Genomic DNA, 18,652 nt, shown 5'->3' on the forward strand with positions numbered 1-18,652 from the left:
TGGCTCCACCACTTCCTTCTCCGTCCCGTTATCTCGCAGTTCAGAGAAACCCTCTCCTGTTTGCACCCCATGTGCCAGGGGGGCTGATGCTGCTGTCGGGACGGTTCCCAGATTCACGGGTAGCGGGGCCGACATGGGTCCTTCCGTCAGTTGTCTGTTGCCTGTGTTTCTTCTCCATGTTCCCTTTGACCCCTCAAAACCAGAAAGGTTTAAAAATAATGGAGTCAGACAACAAAGCCTTGCTGCTGGTTTTCTTTTTCCCTGGTCCGCTGGCTAATTCACCCACCGATCTGATGTGATGCTTCCTTGTGCCTTCATCAAGAGCAAAGATGTTTCAGGTCCCTCTTTATCCTCTCAGAGCACCAAATCCACACCCATCGACGAGCGTGCAGCCGGCAGCTCTTGGCCGCCCTTACTTCACTTCCAGGATGGAGGGGTTCGTCTCCATGATGGCCACGATGATCCTGTCGATATAATCCTGCAGGCGGAAGTTGATCTCCTCTTGCTTCTGAATTGCTTCCATGAGCTGCAAGGGAGGGAGAAAGGGAGTGAGCGATCGCTGCGTGCCGCTGCCCAGGGACAGGAGTGGGGCTTCCCATGGCTCTGTGCACCCATGGAAGTTTCACCCCATCTTCACTCTGGCCTGGGATTTTCTTGGCCACTTCTAAGTGACCAGGGAAAATGCCTTCAGCTGCTGGCTCTGCGTCACTCTCGTCCTTCCCCAAGTTTTCAGCCAGATGGGACCCTGGGGAAAGCAGGGAGCATCGCACCTCCTTTTGGCCCCCAAAACATCCAGGTGTGTTTCCTCACTTCTTGGGGCCTGAAAGATTTAATTCTGATCCTTACATAGGCTCACACACCAGATTTGGGGGTACACCCACGGAACAGGTACAACATGTGCCAGAGAAGCCAAGATCACCAGGGCAAATGTCCCAGCTTCCTGGGGTTTTAGAACAGCTACAGACAGACAGACAGACACAGCCCGTGCTCGCAGGAAGAAGGAAGCTGTCACAGTGCAAGCAAAGCGGAGCTGCCAGGATCAGCAAATTACAAGTGCCCAGGCAGGAGGGCTGGCAGGCACAGCAAGCCCTGCCAGCTCTTCAAGGAGTTGCTTGGGCATTTCTTTGCGCATGACAGTGAGCAAAGCGAATTTTGGGAGTGAGCTGTAGCACAGACAGAGCCACATTGGCTGAGAAGAAAGAAGTTGCACCAGCCACCCCAGGAAGATGCTGTCTGAGGTCAGCAGTACCCTGTGGCACGTACCTCATCTCTAGAGACTGAGCTAATCTCCGCTGCCAGGGATTCGGAGAAGGAGGCTGAGAAGAGGTTCTTGGCTCCTTGGATGCTCAAGTTAATGATCTGTCCATTCAGTTCATCATTTTGTTCCTTCAGGTTCCTGTTATCCTGTTCACAACAGACAAACATGAGACATTGTTGAAGCATACGGTGTCCCCAGAGCAGATCTGGCCAGGGAAGGCAGGGGCAGCAGCTCACACAGCACTGGGAACAGCAGAGTCTCCTGACTCCAATTTGGCAGAGCCTGGAGAACCTCTGGAAACGTGGGATGTGCTGTGGAGATCCAGGGGACAAAGCAGAGAGAAGGAATCTTGAGTGCTTGTCCTTCAGAGGAAGGAGCCAACCCCTCCTGTCCCAGGGCAGGAGAGCGAGAAAGCAGTGGGCTGCCGGATCCACAGCCAGCTCCTGGCCAAGGAGCGCCCGGGGCCCCGCTGACCGCTCCTGTGTCCTCGCTGTCACCCCTTGTGCAGACCGAGCAGCCAAGACGCTTCCCTCCTTGCCCAGCCCCACATACCTGCTTGAGCTGCTTGATCTCTTGCTCCAGCTCTGTCTCCCGTGTCCTGCTGTTGTACTCCTGGAGCCCCAAGCTGCTGCTCCTGCCTCTCCGCTGCTCAGCTTCCAGTTTGAAGAGCTGCAAGTGCTCGAGCTGCTTCCTGAGGTCCTCAATGAGCTGCAGCGCAAGGGAAGAGGACAACTGAGTGCTGCATGTCCTCCAGGTGCGGCAGCTGGTGCTGGTCATGACTGGTGTGGCAGATGGGCTGTGCTCCAGCTGGGAACAGCCTCATCAACTGCAGGATCACCAGATCCTTCCTGGGGGTGCACATGGCTTCTCCACCCTCCCCCAGGCCTCTAATGAACAGGAGAGGGGAAGCTACTTAAATACACCAGAGCAGCGCTAGAAAGACTTTGTTGGAGCACCAAAGATGCTGGCTATGGGTCTGCAGCAGCACAGACTACTCCCAGAAACACGGGCACCTGCTTGGGCAGCTCCCTCCTGCCACAGCACTGTGAATCCTCATCTCACCTGATGGCACTCAGAATTGCCAAAATAACAATAATTTCCACTTTGAGGCCCAAAGCTCTTTTCCTACCACAACAGCAAGCCCTGCTTGAGCCTCCAGCTGGAAACACCAACCAGACAGACACCGGGAAGGCGGCTGGGGGGCTGCGTTTCCACCCCCAGGCACACAAGAGCTGGCAGCTCTCAGCCAAGCAGCCTTGCACCCCTCTCCTCCCACCTGCCAATGCCTACTGGCTCCACAGGCCATCACCACCGTGCTCTTGCCATCACTCCTTCCACACAGGAGAGAAACAGGCCCCGCAGGAACAGGCAAACCCAGGCACAGCCCCACTGGGTTTGCAGATGCAGACACGGCTGAGTTTTAATGCAGGCAAAAGCGACAGGAGTTACCTAGTTAAGCTGCTGTACCACCTTCCTCTGCGCAGGCAGGACCAAATGCTCCAGTTGTATCTATTTTTGGGGAGGTTGCCAAGGCCAGCTTCCCCACACAACCCTAATCTGGGGGACCAGCAGGACAGGGCTGTGGCAGGCAGCCAACTCTACTTACCTCCTGCGTCGACTCCTTCTCCTTCTGAAACTGGTGCCTCTCCTGACTCAGCTTGTCCCCCATCTTCCTCTTTTTCTCCTGTTCCTCTGTGAGCTGTACAGTGAGGTCTTCGATCTCATCCAGCAGCTTCTGCTTCTCCTGTAACGACACGGAAGACAACAGTCACAGGGCCAGTCTTCGCTCGGCGCTGCCAGGGCTCTTCCCACTCGCTCAAGGACACAGCGCACGCTGAGCACGGCGGGGAAGGCTCTTCTCGCTGACGCATTCGGATGCTCTGCCTGCTGGGATTTCATTTGCTGTCTGAGGACTTCAGAGCCCGAGCGCTTTGGCAACAGCAAGAAGAGCCACGCACCAAAAATAGCGCTGCTAGGAGAGAGGGATACAAGAGATGACTCCAGAATAAATACAAACAGGCAAATATCCACACTCCTGCAGCTTTTTGGGCAGTGTGGTGCTGGTGTGGGACATGGCTTGGGTGGAACTGGGGCCAGCACAGGGACTACAGGCCAAGAAGAGACATTAAATCATAAGGCTCCTTAGGTCTGAATTTCAGAAAAGCCAGGAATCCAATATCTTAAGCTACTCTAGGGATGCTCATTCTTGGCTTCAGATACTGACCCAAGAAGGAATATGAACAGGTCAAGCCAGGAAGTAAAACATCCAGCCCAGCTGTCCTGCTCTGTCCCCTTCTTATACTCAAAGCCTTGACTGAACATCTGAGGTGGCAGGTAGAGCTTGTCACTTGGTGATGACAACTTGGTGCCCAGGACACTTCCCTGTACAGCAGCACCCTTGTGCCTATGACCAATTCATCCCCTCCCCAGGCTCACAGCCTGGCTCTCTCTGTGAGGAAGGTTTTGGCTTTCAGAAAGCCAAAAATGGCACAAGACCCCAGACAACGCTGGTATGGGGTGGTCCATGCCATGAAGAGGTGAGGAGCAGCTCCAGCTGCTGGGTCTGCTCCACCAAAAGCACCGCACCAGTAGGAAACACAACACTGACAGCAAAATCCTAATTTCAGACACCGGATAAGATGACAGCTCATCGGCAGGGCTTCTCTCCTCGGCAGGGATGGGCAGCAATTGCACCTCTCACTCCTCATTAATCCTATTAACTGTGGAGAAAAGTAGCACCGCTCTGCACAGAGATTAACGATCAAACCCAACTTCATGTGGCTGAAACACAACCAGGTAGGAAATTTATCCTCAGACCCACAGTGGTTTTCCTGCCCCCAGTCTCACTGTGCTTACAAGGTCCAGGTAGACAAAGACCACTTCACTGTGGCCACATCAGGAAGAGATGGAGCTTCAGGCTCAAAGCTTGTGGGCAGATGAAATGCACAGAAGCTTGCACAAAAACAAAACACAGCCTCTGTACCAGATATTGCAGCTCTAATCCACATTCCTTCCCCAAAAATGAGGATCCTGTCCATCCCGTGAAGACCACGGCGCCTTGGCAAGCCTTCCACCCCTGCCTTGTCAGCAGCTGCGTGGCCTTGAACCCTGAGCAGGGCAAGCGGGGAGAGGATCTGGGAGATAACACAGCGCTTTGAAGACTCAACATGTAAATCCCAGCAAGGGCACATCTGCCCGGGCAGGATGTGGAGATGAAACGTGCCCACTCCTCTTCCTCCCTCACAGGACCACTGTCCCACTGTGGGCTGAAGCCACGGGGATGGGGACAAGCTTTCACAAGAGGGCACGAGTCCCCTCCTGAGTAGCCAAGACAGGGCTGCTACTATCACACGCTGCAGCTCGGCTTCCCACAGGCTGCACTGTCAGAGAGAGATTGATGAGGGGGTTTGTTAAGCTCAGCTTCCAAGCCAAACACTGGGAATCTGCACAGATAACGGTACAGGATAGCTCCGGTATGACGTGAGGTCTGCAGGGACTGGAAGGCAGAAGAAGCTCTGAAAGGATTTGCTTGTTACATTAAACAGATCTCATGTAGGCCCTTTGTGTAGACAAGAATTTCAGCTCCAGTTATGCGAGGCTGCAGGTGGGAAGCCAGGAACACAGTTCTGGCTTGAGCGCCCCAAGCACACATGGTCCTCACCTCCTCAAGTCTCTCAATGTTGGCTTTTAAACAAGGGACGCAGGATCTCAACTCGCTGTTCTCATCATCCAGTTGCTGCAGCCTGCAACAGTAAAGAAACATGTAAGAAACTCACCCAAAGATCCCAAGCGTAGGAGACTTGGTTGAAACATCTCTAGGAATATTAAACCAGGACCTGCTGAAGGCCAGCCAGCAATAATTTATCTTTTTCAAAGCAAACCCTAAGACTTCCATGATTTTTACTCCCAGGGGAATAAGAGGGGCATCCACATGACTTTTGGCAAATCTGCTGTCCAGTGCCATGCCCTTCTCAGCCAGGTCCAACACTATTCTTTAGGCCAAGGGCCTCATCAGTCCATGAGCAAGCCTTGGCACAAGACACCAGAAAGCAGACATGAAAGTGGAAAACATCTGAGCAAACTGAGCATCTGAACAAACACTATCAAGTCACCTCTCCATTCACACACCATGGGGCAGGTCTGTGGATGGAGAATGTGACCTAAATCTAAACTGCATCAGGGAAATTCAAACAAAGTGTCTGAGACCAGGTTCAAGAAGGAGATTGACTTTGAAACGAAGGCAGGAGAAGTAGCCAAAACTCAAGGTTTATAGTTACTTTAGTTACACCTTTAACCAAGCTAAACTCACTGTCCACTGCACTTTGTCCCTGCCAAAGGCTGGAGCTGCAAAGTGCCAGCCTGTGTGCATATTCCAGCGTGTACATGCGGGTCCAGGAGATCTGCACCACCCAGCCCTGTCCCAGCCCCACCTGGCCTGCAGGTTCTCAATCTCAATGCTCTTCTCCCTCTCCATTTTGCTCAGCAGCTCTCTCTGCTTCTTGATCTCCTCCAGGAGAGTCTGGTCAGCTCTCAGCTCCTGCTCCTTCAGCTGTTCCTCGAGAGCGTTTGCTCTGTGGAGAGGAGAGAGAGGGGATTAACCATTCCTGATGGCTCACGCCAGCACACTAACATCCCAAGGGAGGGGTCAAACTCTCTTCCCAGCCTTTCTCCCACCCCACAGAGTAACTGGGAGAAGCAGGCTGTAAAACAGGGTGACCTTTCAGGGAAAGTGCACCCATCACCATCTCAAGCAGCAGATGTACAAGGGCTTCACTTCATCCCAGAAAACGTGTTGGGAACGCAACACGGTCCATGAAATCCCCAAGGACACCATCGCTAACCAACACAACAGTCAAATAACACAAGCCAGGTGGTACATGCTGGTATTCTCTCTGTCTAGTTTAGAAGTTTCCAGGCTGCATCAAGCCCCTTTGTAAGGGGGAGGACAGCAAGGGGGTAGGGTGAGGGTGAAAGCATGGTAATAACTTCATAACCCAAAGCCTGTGGGTCACAGCCACAGCATCACCCAGAAGAAGCTACTTAATCGGAATCTCATCCCAATCCTCCTCTTTTTCACTCTCTCCTATCTCCAACAAAAAATATGGAATCTGCAGGTCAGCCCTCTCTGTGTGCCAGCAAAACAGCAATTTCCACACTGTGCTGAGACTGTGACGGTGCAGGTGTTTGCTCAGGCAGGGCAGAGGTACGTGCCAGCACACCTACGTGCCCTCTGGAGCAGGCGGGGGCAGCCCGAGCCCCGTGCTGCAGTAAATCACCCAGCGCCAGCAGTGTCTGAGAGCCAAGGTTTGCCTGGAGGCCGGCGGGCTGGAGTTTACACAATAGCTGTGCATGGGCAGGTGGGGAAGGCTTTTGCCAGAGGAACCTATTCCTCAATCAGCAACAACTACACTCGGGGATTTACTTGATTAAAAGCTGACTGACGCTTCTGGGCCAAGCCACTAAAGTGAAAACATTTCCCTCCGCTGCAAAGTTTATCAGGGCTTAGAGAAACCTTTGTTTGAATCACTCAGTTCCCTGACAAGATTGTTACTTAACAGTCTTACAGCCCTATAGATAAACTCCTGCCAGGTTTATCTGCAGAGGGTAAATACACTGCTGGAAGGGAGAAGCCTGCCAGATTAGTTAAGGCGGTGATTACATCAAATGGGATCCAAAGGGCTACACCCCAGCAACAGGATCCAGGCTGGCTGTGGAGAGCGTAGAGGTGGGTATTAGGGACCCTGTTGTACCTTCCAGCCAGACCTAATGGGTGAAATAAGGGCCAGAAACAGTCTATACTGAGTGAGTATGAAGTATAAACCCTTACTGAATGGGACGCTTTCCAAGAAGCATGAGCCCTCTGCAACCCTCTGAGCCAACCCCTGGAGCTCCAGAGCTCCACAGAGACCTTTCAGGATGGACATGCGGGGTGGGGAAGCACATCTAAAAAGATAATAAAGAGATCCAGAAAAGCCCATGCAGGGTGTCCTGATCCCACACAGGGCCCTCGTGCAGAGAAGGCAGCCTGAACCCCGACTGGATTTAACCACGGCTGCCCTCTGCCAGGGTGGAATTGAATCAGCAAGGGTAGAGCTGTGAAGTTTTCCTGCTATTTTTTTCTGCCCGTCTGTCTCCTCTCCTGCTGCCTCCTTTCCCTGCACACTCCGGTAACACCAGAGCAGCCCTGCCTGCGTGCAGGCAGTGGGCTCCTGGGGAAGGCATGGGGTGCTGCAGCACAGGTTGGGGGAAGGAAAGAGACCGCAGGCGATGCTAAGCTGGATTTTGGCCGTGGCACAAGCCAGGCTTCCTTACCTGTGCACGAGCTGCAGGTTTTCCTGCTTGAGGCGGCTGTGCTGCTCACCATTAGCGGCTGTGTCCTTCTCCAGCTCCGTCACCCGCTTCTCCAGAAAGATCACCTGTGCAACAGGACAGGGGAGGATCAGCTGCCTGTGCTCAAGGTGCAAAGTTGGCACCAAGTGCTGGAGCAACTCCCGCCACTCCCAGCACATCATGCCCATGCTCCCCACCGAGGGCTGCCTTGGTTTTTTGCACTGATTTAGAGCCGGTCACCCTGACACAGCCCTCAGTGTTGTTTGTGTGCTGCTCTTCGCCATGCAAGGCAAGCTGAGCTGCAGGAGCCATCACTGGGGCTTGCTTCTGGGCCAGCTACTTAAAACTGGATGGTTGCCACTGGAATCAGTTAGCTGTGATTTAAAACTTCCTTTTAAAACATCCTTTTATACCATGGTTTCTCAGTTTTTGATGTCTCCCATGTATCAATACAGGGCCAAACACTTTACTCTTTCTTCATACCCTTCATAGTAAAACCCTACATGGAGGTCTTGAGGGATCCCAGCTGGATCACCAGAGCTCTGCTGCCCCCAAGTGCAGCCCTGGGGCTGGGGATAAGCTCCCGCTGCCTGGAATGGGACTGAAAGATCCTGGGTTCACAGCTACGTGTAATAAAGTCACGTAGGAGGAAACAACGCTAGCTGGTGGGAAAGGATCAGAGATGAGTGTTTTCTCCCTGTACCTATATAGGGCTTATTTCAGCTGTATTTGCATTTTCATTCACTTTCCCTAAATAGTGCACAGCTTTGAAGAGCAAAGGTGGCCGGGAGTGCCCCTCTGCTTCCCACCCAAGCAGGAGTGTGGGTGGGTGGGGAACTGCAGAAGGACAGAGCTGGTGGTCCCAAAAATCCCATTTATACCTATACAAGAACAATCATAAAATAGAGGCAATTAGGAGCACGTCTGCAAAACCCTCGCTCGGGGAGAAGGGTAAGTAACATGCAAGCGTACTAAAAAAAGAAACATGCAGAGCACCGGGCCTTTGCCAGAAGCACATACATGTTTTCCCAAGCCAAATGCCTCAGGGAACATGAGTGTTTTATTCAGCTTTCAGACTTGGAAAAATGTTGATTTTTAATTGTTTCTTAAAGGTCTTCTATGCCTTATAATTATATCCGAGTGCAGACACACACATATGTATTTCTCTTTCACACGCTGCTCCATGCAGCTCTCTATTTGTGATTCCAGAATTAAAAAGCCATTTTCAAGGAGTTTCAGGACTGCAACAGGCATTTACACAAGCTACAACTCCCCTATCTTTAACAAAGAATAACAGGTTGGTAGGGACTTCAAGGATCACCTGGCCTGTCTTTCCCTTAGCTATTTTTAGCGAGGGGTGCTCAAACAAAAGCTTTCTTGTGCTCCTGCCCCGCTCCCATCTTGCCCCACAATCCTTCTCTTGTAACACCCCAGCAAAGCCCAACAGGACCAGAATGAAACCAGCTTTACATCTCCACGGCACGAGCAGCAGCAGCAAGAGCGTGCCAAGGAAAGGAAGTCCTTGTTTCACATCAGGCGAGTTTGCTCATCTCAGAAAAGCAGAATCTGAGAACATCTTACGTTAAGAAGAAGTGAAAATACAGCCTGCGAACAGCTACGCCCTCCTCCCGGCATGCTGGAGGGATGCCAGCCTCACCACGAGCCGGGCAGGACACATCCACCCTGGGAAAAGGCACCAGTGCCACCTCCTGACACAGCACAGGACCCTGGCCAGCTGACTTGGAGCTCTCGTTCTCCATCCCCTCAATGCGGGGACTTTGGACATCCCGCCGGCACTGATCTACCCAGCACCAGCTGCACAGCAAGAGAAGCTTCAGCCTAACTCCTGCCTGGGGATCTCAGAGCATCGCAAGCCACTAATGCTCCAGGACGGCGCAGACAGCACCGCTCTTACCTTGTCCGTGATGTCCTCTTCTAGACACTCCAGCGTATCCCGGTAAGACTCCTCCATCACCCCCACGGACAGCGCGCTCGTCTGATGCAGCTGTCTATAACAGAGACAAACAACCACAACCCCCAGGAACATGAACATTAGAGCATACATCGCAGGGCATGGCGATCTCAGATGACAATGGCTATTGCAGGAGACAGTCCCCTCTCTCCCCTCCTCAGCTGCCACCTCCTTTTCCAAGGGAACTGAACAGCACCATTCCTTCCTGGGCTGCAGGATTTACAGCACAGGGTGGCGTGGGGCAGGTCGCTGGCAGAGCAGTGGTCCTTCGCACCACCACGTCCAGCAACCCAGCGTGCCCAGACGAGGGCTGAGCGGGTGGCTGCTTAGTGGCTGAAGGAACATGCCCCGCGAGGGAAGCGCAGACGTGGACACAAGCTGCTGGGACTTCATACTATGATCGCTTGTTCTTGCTCTTTGGCAAGGGAAGAGATAAGAGCTCACTCTTTCCACTTTCTTTCTTTATGGACATACCAAGACTGTGTATTATCCAGCAGAGGACAGAGTACTCTGCTCCAGCCACTGATAAGGTTAATAAGAAGTGGGCAGGCAGCAGGTGTAAGGAGAGGGAGGGGAGAAAAAACCCTTAACCTTTTGTGAAACACCCCAGCCCACCTTCCCACGCTGTCCACAACATTGAGCTAATCATTAGCAAGGCATTGCAACATCGGTGTCCCCAGCTTTGCAGGGACTTAAAGGACCAGAACACCCCATGGAGGAACTGATCTCTGCTTAATGACTGCGGTTCAGCTCCATCATCTTGGGGCAAAAGAAACTGCTATTGCCCCAGGGAGGGGTTGTATTCCAGCTCTGAGAACCCCAGGCAGATGCTGCCTGGAGAAAACCACTCTGCTCTCCCACAGCAACATAAACGAGGAGCAGCCTGATCTGCCGTTGAAGCCAGCGCTTCCTCAGTTTCCCTAGGAATTCGTAATGTGGCCTCTCAAATTCACCCCGCTACACAGTATGCTCATGCAAAGACTCAGGAAACATAACTGGCATTTACCAAAGAGACCACAGCTGAGTGCCAGCCTGGCTTTGCATCCTCACTCTGAGCATATATTTAGATTCTGAAGTCCTGGGCACATTTGTAATTTAAATCATGCCAAGCACAACAGGGCCTAAGCCACTGAGTTTTCTTGGCACAAGCAGAACCCAGATAACAAAAATCAGGAAAGAGTCCTTATAAAAACAAAACAAATTTCCTAAAAGCAAATGTTTTGGTATTATTCAGTAACTACAATATTTGCAACAAAGGGCTTTTTTTGAGTTAATCTAAGGACCTGGCTCTACGCTGCAGCAAAACCTTGTTACTTCTGTGGTTATCACAAACTAAACTCAGCCGCTCTTGAATTAACCAACATTTACCTAAGCCCACAAGTGCCCAACTCAGAAAAGCTGCTTGCAAATGGAAAGGATCAGGAGGGCTCTGTCCCCCATAGAACAGGGCATCTCCATTCCAAAAAGTTTAATGCAAATTTCCTCTGCTAGACATGGGACAAAAACTAGTCCTAAAACAGGAAACGTGGGGACAAGCTGCTCCCTTCAACCTTCTTTCCTGTCAGTGTTTTTAACAAAGATCTAGAAAGTAAGATGACTGGAACTAGGAAACGTAATATCAAGGACCTGCTTCCTTGCCAGGAGGGGAAATCGTGCCAGGGGAGACTTGCTGACTGCAGGAAAAATAGAGAAGGGAAAGGCGTGAGAGCACAGCCGGGAGGGAGAGGCGCAGAGAAGCTGCTCGGGTCAGTGCAGGGAGCAGATGGAGTGTCAGGGTGCAGGGGTACGAGCATCACCCAAATCGAGCTGCCATTTCCCCTGTAGCATCCCTGCCTGCTTGGAATTGAGCACTGCAGAGGGTAATCGCCCTCCCGAGCAGGGAACAGGCAGGCAGGACAGCTGAGATAAAGGCACAATGACAGGGGAACAGGAGGGATGGTGAAGCTGGGAAAGGAAAGGTGAGCACCAGGTTTCATCGAGAGGGGATGGACCCTCTGTCCCAGCGATTCAGGGCAAAATCTGCAGCTTCTCCTGTGCAGGCAAAGATAAAAATGCCCACAAGGAAAGGGCAACTGGCACTACGTGAGATGGTCCCACAGGAGAGGAGCAGCACAGTGTCAAGCCCCAGCTCCCCCTGGGAAGTCCCGAAAGCCCCTGGCGGGTCAGATCAGAGCAAGGGGGGCTGCTCCAGCAAAATCACACACTGAGGATTACACTGAGCACAGTAAAACAGAACCAAGAGAGTTGTCCAACGTGGCTGGTTTTTAGGAGTGCTGGAGAAATCCAAGGGGGTGCGCTGACTGGGCCTGTCTTCTAAAGACTCTAGGGACCCAGCACGGTGACACCAGGGAGGGGACAGCCCAGCCAAGCAGTCAGAAGGACATGCCCTTCTAGAGACTCATTCCCTGCTCCCGCACTGGTGGGATGGAGGGGACAAAGCACCCCTACTGCTGTCCTGGAAAAACATCAGTTGACACCAGCCTCCAGCTGTGTGCATGAGTGAGAAATTCCCATTTCAGAAAAACAGCTATTGCAAACTATATCAGAATGAAACCAGCTTTTCCCCAGCGCTATGCAACATGTCTAGAAGTATGACACTGCAAACTGATTTTGACAGCCCTCCTCCCGCGGGCCCAGCACCCCTCTCACCAAGCAGTAACACGAGCATGAGCTTACCTTGCCACTTTCTTGCTTGAGAGTCTTTTATTCGGACTGCAAAATGAGGAAAACACAGGAAAGAGTTAGGAAAGCTGACAGCGGAGAGCAAGGGAAACAGGAAACTGGAAGCGCTCCGGGCACATCCTTTGCTATGGCATGCAGCACCCGCGCAGCCCGCCAGCCCCAGCAAAAGGCAGGCGAGGAAACCGCTCACGTATTTAACAACGCGGCGATAACGAACCAAATGGAATAACGTCGCAGAAAACCTCACCGGCTCCAGCAATGGGATCCTCTCACCAGCACATCCCTGTCCTGAAAGCTGATCCCCAAGGAAAGGGCTAAGAATAGCAGTGAGTTTGGTGGGGCTCAGCCTGGAGCCGACGGCAGCCCCAGCTCCATCTCCTGCATCCCGCAGCAGCCCCAGTCCTCCAACAGGCACTTCCATCCTTCTGCATGCTGGTTTGCACTTCTCATGAAGATTATTCTCACTATTTGGCTCTGGATCACCAGAGAATTGCTGCCTACGTGTAGCTCGGAGATTTTAGGAGCTGTAGGTCATGTTTCTTTCTGGATTTTAAGCACAAGCACCGTTATAATCACTGGGGACGGGTACGAGCTCTCCTTTGCACAGATCACACACGCTGGCTCTGAGTATGCCCGAGCCAGCTGCCACCATACCACAGCGGTCAGGATTTAGCTAATGCTCAGCATGACCCACAGTACTAACAGTCAAGGTCTGCATGACCCTGCTCTTCAGGACGGGGCTGCAGGCTCTCCTGCTGAGAGAAAAAGCCCTTTTTCAGAAATGACTACTTGCTAATATGCTCCTTCCACTCCTTCAGTTGTGATCAATGCAGCTGCATATGCTAATGAAGCAAACAGGGCTTGGATCTCACTCCTCATCTTCCACCCAAACATACGCTGTTGTCAAACAGATGCCACTGGGACACATCACTGACACCGAATCACCACTGATCGATGACAGCAAACAGGGCTCTAGCCTGAATGGAGAAGCAGCAATTGCATTCCCTGCTGCTTAGCTCAGTTTAAAGAAAAAAATAAAGAAAATCATCTGGGAGTCCATTCCTGCCTAGAGCTGCAACAATTACATTAGTTCTTAGAAGGAGGAATTGGAAATAGCTGAGGACAATTTTCTTTTTATAAAAAACCATGATCGACCAGGGGCTGTTGTCAGGGTTACCAGCCCTCGTGTCAAAAGTGCGTCCTCAAACCCTGGATTTCCAAGCAGCACGAGAGCCGCTGCTGGCCGGGCTTCAAGGCCGCTCAGCACCTGCCCTGGGGAGCAGGTCAGCCCCTCGTGTTGCCAGCAGCTGTGACCGGTCATGTATGTCCCCAGCACTGCAGGGAGAAACAATATTTTTCTCTGCAAACAGCTTATAGGAAGCAGTGCTGGCACCTGCGGTTCTCTGGGGGCGGGGGGAGACACACCGCTGCTGCTTCAAGGGCACCAAAACAAAATGTACTTGCGCAGAACTGGTTCATTTCGAGCTTCTGACTGATTTCTTCCCTGCCTTCCCGTGCCGTGGGCTCAGCCAGCAGCGGCCCAATGCTGGGACCAGGCTCCCCACCTTATGCCAAGTACAAAACACTGTAAATACACTCACAGCCTTTCAGAGTGAGGCTGTTACATGGCAGCCTGGGCTTCACCCCAGCTGCCAGCACCCTCTGGAGAAGGAGTCTTCAGGCTTTGCCTGCCAGGCATGGTGTGAGTGCTTGGCCCAGATTTAGGTCCAGTTTATGCTGCTCCCTTCTCCTGCAGCCCAGGACTTCTCCCCTTCAGTGAGGGCTTTGTGCTGCTGGGAGCAAACAACAGGTCCTGCCATGTCCTGCACGGGGACACCTCACTCATCCTCACCGCAGGCAGGGTGGGCACTGCCCTTCTATCAGGTCGGCGCACAGGGGCACCTGGAACAAGTTTCCAGCAAAACTGTGCACGGAAAACCCTCAGCACAGATGGAGGAACCACACCTGCTCGCCCTGAGCCCAAATGGCACATGTTAAATCAAAAGCTATAGAATTCCCGCTGTGACACCACAAAGCCTCCTCTGAAAATCCCAACCTACCACAGGAGGCTCTGAGGTGTTATTTCAGCTTTGAAGGTAAATTTGGTGGAGAAAGCCTGAAATAGAGTGGGGCTACCAGTATATCCAGGGAAGTCCAGCATTCTCCTTAATAACTGCATAATGTGAGACGTATCGCTGACCCTCAAGGCCTCTAACAGCAAAGGCAACTATTTACCAGAGAAAGGAAAACAAATACTTTTTCGTTTAAAAAAAATTGTCAAGCTCCTAATTGTTTTCCAATGTTCTTCCCATGGCTAAATGGCTCAGGAGAGCTCCCATATCACACTGTCCCTGTAGAGGACAGGTAGAGACCAAGAGCATGACCAAAAACCGGGCCTGAAAAAGCACACCAGATGTGAACAGAATGATTACCATTAAGGCCATCATCCTTCTGCCCAGCAGACAGCAAACAGGTCTGAAAAAAACAAATAGAAATCCATCCCCATTTGTCAATCTGCAAGTCCAGCTGCTGGCTGGTAGATCTCAAAATGTTACATTCAACAACTCGGGAAGATTCTACGCAAAGGCCCTGGTGTGTATCATGTGGTGGCACACTGGTGGGCAGGCAGCTGGTGAAACTGGGTGAAACAGGATTTTCCTGCTGCAAAGCAAGTGCCTACAGGAGAGGTCCCAAGCCCCAGAGAGCAAGCTGATGCTTTCAGGTTCCCGTGGCAGCGGGAGGACGGGCTGCAGCTGCGGACAGGCTGGACCAGCAGCTCAGGTGTGCCTCCACGCTGGGCATCGCCCGCCAGAACACCTGGCAGTCTTTTCCTTGGTGACAGAAATACTGTACATGATCAGCTTACGGCCTCAAGTCCCGATGCAGGGACTGCATTATTTGGAGCATGGAGAAGCCCCCACCACTCAGCAGGACATGCAGAGGGGCTGCCCAGAGCAGAAGGGAGGGCTCTCGTTGTCTGCCAGCCTCCGTGGCTCAGATTAAAGGAAACTTCTGCTCACCCTCCATAATGTTATCACAGCCTTTACCACCTGGAGAGGTTCACCTCAGTCAGTGAAATCCGTCCCCTTTGGCAACCAGGAATCAAGCAATGCACCAGCAAAGGAAAGCTGTGCAGGACAAGGAGAGTCTTCCCTCCCAGAGCATCATTCCCAACACTGAAATGGCCACACACAAGCCCAATTACCTATTCATTTCAAGATCATTCAGGCGAGCAGAAAGATCCTCGAGGCGGTTGATTTGTTTGTGGCACTGGCTACAGTAAAACTCAAATGCTTCATCTGCAATAATGCTGTGCAGTTTCGCAGCAAGAGGATTGGTGCTAGAGAAATCACAAGGGTCATTTCAACAGGACAGAACAGACAGGACTGATTTTCATCCATGGCTTCCACAAGCTGAGTGTATATTGGGGCAGGAGAACTTTTGGTGTGAAATGCAAGACTTGCAATTAAAAACTTCGAGGCAGACTGGGTCACCTCTCCCCTTGAGTTTAGAAGCCAATGGTAGTCAATAGGGAGTTGCTATAAATTAGGAGGGCTTCCATCACCCTCCTCCGAGAGATTTACAGCAGCTGAGCTTGGCTCATGTTTTCAAACCCCTGTGCCCGGCTGCTCCTGTGGGAGACCCCCTGAGATCCCAGGGAAGGCAAGGTGCCCACTTTCCACAAATCTACACAACGACAAAGTTCATTTTCGGCCATGATTTTCCAAGCAACATGTCTCAAGAGGGTCTGGTAATCGTCCTGATTTGCCTTGGTAAATGCAAACTGAACTCACATACTGCTGGACTGGGTGCCATGGCCAAGTGTTACAACCTTTGGTCACCTGCACCATTTTCCAAGGGTATGGTTTAAAAATAGAGCAGCTGTGGAGCTGCAGACCCACTGTTAGTAACACAGAGTCAGATTTTCATTGCAAAGAGCTCCCCTTTGAAGCCAAGCTCAAAAAAGTGGTTGTAATTCAACTGCTGTTTCCTGCAGAGCAAAGCACATAGAAGCTGAAGCAGCAGCTTTGCCTCATTGTAGGGAATATCATTTGGCCAGGGGATGTGGGAGTCTACAGGACTTTAACAGCCTGGGGAGCTAATGGGTCTGATCAGTTGCTCATTTTCAGCAGCTGATGTGGAAAACAAGGTGCCAAGGCATTCACCAACACGGGCAAACCAGGGAGCCATCTCCCACACTTGACATGACATGCGGCAGGACAGCATCTGGCCAAGGAATTCTGAACAGCAAAGAGTTTGTGTTACCTTGTGGCCAAATATACACCACAAATCACTTTGTTGGGAAATGTGCTTCTGGAAGCCACAGACTTTAATCAAAGTAAGGTTAATAGTGAAAGAACAAAGCAGTTCAATAAGAAAGACAAGTAAAGGTGTGAGCAACACAAGCAAGCTTAAAACCAGAAGGCATCTGAAAGGGCTGGTCAGTCCTGTGATAGAGATTCAGGCTGGCAAGTCCTGGCCCGGGAGATGCTGAGGGACCAGAATATTCCAGGAGGGGTCCCCTGGCTCAGCACCTTTGCATAACCCCTCACCGACATTTTTTGGTGGCAGTGGGGTGTCAGTAGCGCAGCCACCCCCAGGGTCAGGCCTCTGAGAGTCTGTGTCATCTGTACAGTATTTCCAAGACCCATTAAAACACACAACTGGACAATGGCAAATACCGAATTGCTTATCTCTTCCCATCCCCGGAAAAAAAAAATTGTAAAACATTACCCCTACCCTGTGGGGTAAGTGTGGACCCACCAGCAGTCAGTTGTTGCTCAGGCTTTGTGCAGGGTAAGAGGTGACAGAAGCTTTGTGGCACCTGGAAGAAGCGATGTGCCCTTTCCTGGGCTCTGCCCCATGCCCGGCCACACGTCAGCCCCATTCCGCGAGTCCTCGCCCCTGCTGGGAGGCAGAACAGCTCACCCAGCTGGGCGCATCCCTGCGTGAGGTGTGAACGCGCGCCATTAATCGCAACGGGAAAAGCATAAAGGAGAACTCGCAGGCCAGCATGGCAACTCTTCGGGCGCGTGCAGATACACTTGGCCTCCGGCTGCTCTGTTTTTGTGCCTGTTGAGTGGGCGAGAGCTGAGCCACACTGTGCCTCGGGGCGTCCTCACCTACCCCTGGTGGCAAGCTGCCACCTCTGCGCCACAGGCAGCCTCCCTGCCTCCTTCCTGCATCTCCTGCCTCCTTCCTCCATCTTGCGGAGAAACGTTCATCCTCCACGGGCCATTGGCAATCACCAACTCAGCATGCTGGCAGTCGAAATGGGTGCATGCAAGGAGGCTTCCTTTGAGACTTCTACAGGACAGATGTGCCAGGGAAGAGGTGGCAACCCAAAGGGAGGAGTCGCAAATGCACACACAGGACTCAGCAGGAAAATGCAATACCCCATAGTGTTCTCTGAAGGCTCTTGGATTTTGCATTACTTTCTTGGTGAAGATCTGGAGCTGTGGCAGAAAATTTGTTGATGTTGTTTCTGTTTAAATACTCTTATAACATGGAAATGGTGTGTGGTCTTGTGCCCGTTTATAAGCAATACTGTTCCTTGCATTCAAACCACAGCAAAACAAAAATACTTCTGTGTAAACCAGTGATATCCTGTAGTTCTTTAAGATCTCCCTATATTTAAACGCATTGATGAGGCATGGCTTTGTTCAGAAAAACAGCACAATCTCAGAGAATGATCAGCTAAAGACACTCACACACGCAACGATAACCCAAGGTAAGGGCTAGACCTGAGAGACATGAGGAAATCCTCAGTTTCAAACAGAGCCGCGTTCTTTACTCTGGAGGTTTTGCAGGGTTTCTCTGCAGGCTGGCTCCCCAGCAAGCCCCAGCAGTGAGTCTCCAGCACAAACCACCATGAGCTGCGTGGCCTTGTGCCAAGTGAGCACCTCCCAGGAGGGGAAAGATGCTGCAGAGCATGATCTTGTGGATAAGATCCAAAGAGACAGAGCAGCAGAGGGGAGACAGTGCTTTGACAGAGCAAGATACGAATGCTGGGAGCACAGGTAGTCTGGGAGCTACAGACTGGTATTAAAGAAAAAAGTTCAACTGATTGCAAAGCTCTTTTAGCTAAGTATTTGCTTGCCAGGAGCCTTCTGGACTAGGTTGGAGGCCCATCCTCAAGGAGAAACTCAGAACGAACACCAAGGCTGGTTTTCACCTGAGAGCACTTCCCATGCTGCAGCACTGGTACAGACAGACATATTTGGCGTTTCTGTACAGTGCAAACAAAGAACAAAGGTGGATGAATTACATGTCCCTTCCATGGCGGGGTATCCTGTCACATCAAGCACTGGAGCACCAGTTTCCTGAAGGCATGGGTTAAGTGTGCTTTACAGCAACACTCTCCTATTGCAGGTTTCGTTAATATCTTCAAAATAGCTGCTGTACCAGCA

General features: G+C 51.7%; 1 protein-coding gene across 1 annotated transcript in view; it reads right to left on the reverse strand.

Moving 5' to 3' along the window:
* Positions 1 to 336: 336 nt before the first annotated feature.
* Positions 337 to 18,652, reverse strand: part of RAB11FIP3 (RAB11 family interacting protein 3) — a gene marked incomplete at its 5' end in the record, with an annotated part of 72,203 nt that continues 53,887 nt past the window's right edge. Inside the window, 10 exons of the mRNA XM_080354304.1 lie at positions 337 to 526; positions 1,264 to 1,404; positions 1,811 to 1,966; positions 2,865 to 3,002; positions 4,920 to 5,001; positions 5,689 to 5,829; positions 7,571 to 7,674; positions 9,504 to 9,597; positions 12,237 to 12,272; positions 15,448 to 15,582. Coding sequence (XP_080210430.1) covers positions 413 to 526; positions 1,264 to 1,404; positions 1,811 to 1,966; positions 2,865 to 3,002; positions 4,920 to 5,001; positions 5,689 to 5,829; positions 7,571 to 7,674; positions 9,504 to 9,597; positions 12,237 to 12,272; positions 15,448 to 15,582 — 1,141 coding nt within the window. The 3' untranslated portion in view covers positions 337 to 412. The remainder of the gene's footprint in view (positions 527 to 1,263; positions 1,405 to 1,810; positions 1,967 to 2,864; positions 3,003 to 4,919; positions 5,002 to 5,688; positions 5,830 to 7,570; positions 7,675 to 9,503; positions 9,598 to 12,236; positions 12,273 to 15,447; positions 15,583 to 18,652) is intronic.

The sequence above is a fragment of the Nesoenas mayeri genome, assembly GCF_963082525.1.
Source record: "Nesoenas mayeri genome assembly, chromosome: 15".
In the NCBI taxonomy this organism is placed as follows: domain Eukaryota; kingdom Metazoa; phylum Chordata; class Aves; order Columbiformes; family Columbidae; genus Nesoenas; species Nesoenas mayeri.